The following is a 1148-nucleotide window of genomic DNA, read 5'->3' as shown; positions in this document are numbered from 1 at the left end:
ACTCTTTCCATGTCTTCACACTTTATATTTGATTTATAGGACCTGGGTCACAGCAAAGAACCAGAAGCTTCAGTGACTTACATCTGCTTTACATACACACCCTTCCTTTGTGCGGTATAAATTAAGAAAATATCTGAAACACTGCTGCTGTACCCAGATGCTTGTGTAAGTGGTGCCTGTCTTACAAATGCAGATATACTAATCAAGTCGTTAAAAACATACTGATAATGATAGCAACTGACTATTTTTTTACCTTGAAGATACATTTCTTCTCCTTCTGCAAACATCTGACTGCACCTGACACATCGTGCACACGTGGGGTGATAGTGTTTTTCTCCTGCCTGTTGGAAAAAAAAATATAGCTAAATTATGTGCAATGCTTAGTCAGTGCTGTATTCTAGGTAGTGCTGTAATTAATGGACTGATTGCACTTTAGATGTCCAATTCATTCTTCTTCCAAGTCATTTTCTTTCAAACTAGAGAACAATAGTAATTCCAGTAAATTAGTTAATAATAGAATAATAGTAAATAGTAAACAACAATGCTGATTTTGGTTATAGAAAATTCACCCTTGAAAATGAAGTCATGGACTTGTCTGCTTACAGAAGTTAGTAGGCAGTAAACTTGGATGTGAATTGTTAGTTTTCCATAATAGCTCCTGCTATGAACAGTCTTAGTGTGCACAAATTGCAGGATAGCATAGGATGTGCCTGCATGGGGAAGTTAATGTATAGTAAACTGTGATGCAGATTCACAGCACATTAACTTCCCAGCCTTCCTACATGGATGCACTCATAGGTGGATCTAAGATTTTCACAAGAGGGAGTAGAGATGTTGTGGTGCTGCTTCATATATAACATAGGCTACAGAGCGTATCTTCTTCTCTAGTTAAAAAGAAACTAGACACTTCACTAATAAGCTAGGGGCCTAGGGCTACATTACTCTGTTTAAGATTGAAATAAAAACAACTATAACTTTATTAGAATCTGCATTACTTTGCTATATCATACGTTATGTATAAAAACACAACACACTAGGCAAAAAATAACCACGAGATGTTGCTTCATTAGTCATAGATTCATAGATTCATAGATGTTAGGGTCGGAAGGGACCTCTATAGATCATCGAGTCCGACCCCCTGCATAAGC

General features: G+C 36.9%; 1 protein-coding gene across 4 annotated transcripts in view; it reads right to left on the bottom strand.

Annotated features, from left to right (window-relative positions):
* ABLIM2 (actin binding LIM protein family member 2) overlaps window positions 1–1148 on the bottom strand; it is a 235584-nt gene that overhangs the window by 99282 nt on the left and 135154 nt on the right. For all 4 annotated transcript variants that reach the window (XM_025195245.1, XM_025195240.1, XM_025195251.1 and 1 more), the window contains one exon: window positions 254–341. In XM_025195245.1, coding sequence (XP_025051030.1) covers window positions 254–341 — 88 coding nt within the window. The remainder of the gene's footprint in view (window positions 1–253; window positions 342–1148) is intronic.

Source organism: Alligator sinensis, unplaced genomic scaffold, assembly GCF_000455745.1.
Source record: "Alligator sinensis unplaced genomic scaffold, ASM45574v1 scaffold421_1, whole genome shotgun sequence".
In the NCBI taxonomy this organism is placed as follows: domain Eukaryota; kingdom Metazoa; phylum Chordata; order Crocodylia; family Alligatoridae; genus Alligator; species Alligator sinensis.
The sequence above is the reverse complement of the archived record's forward strand: the minus strand, read 5'-3'. Positions and strand labels throughout refer to the sequence as shown.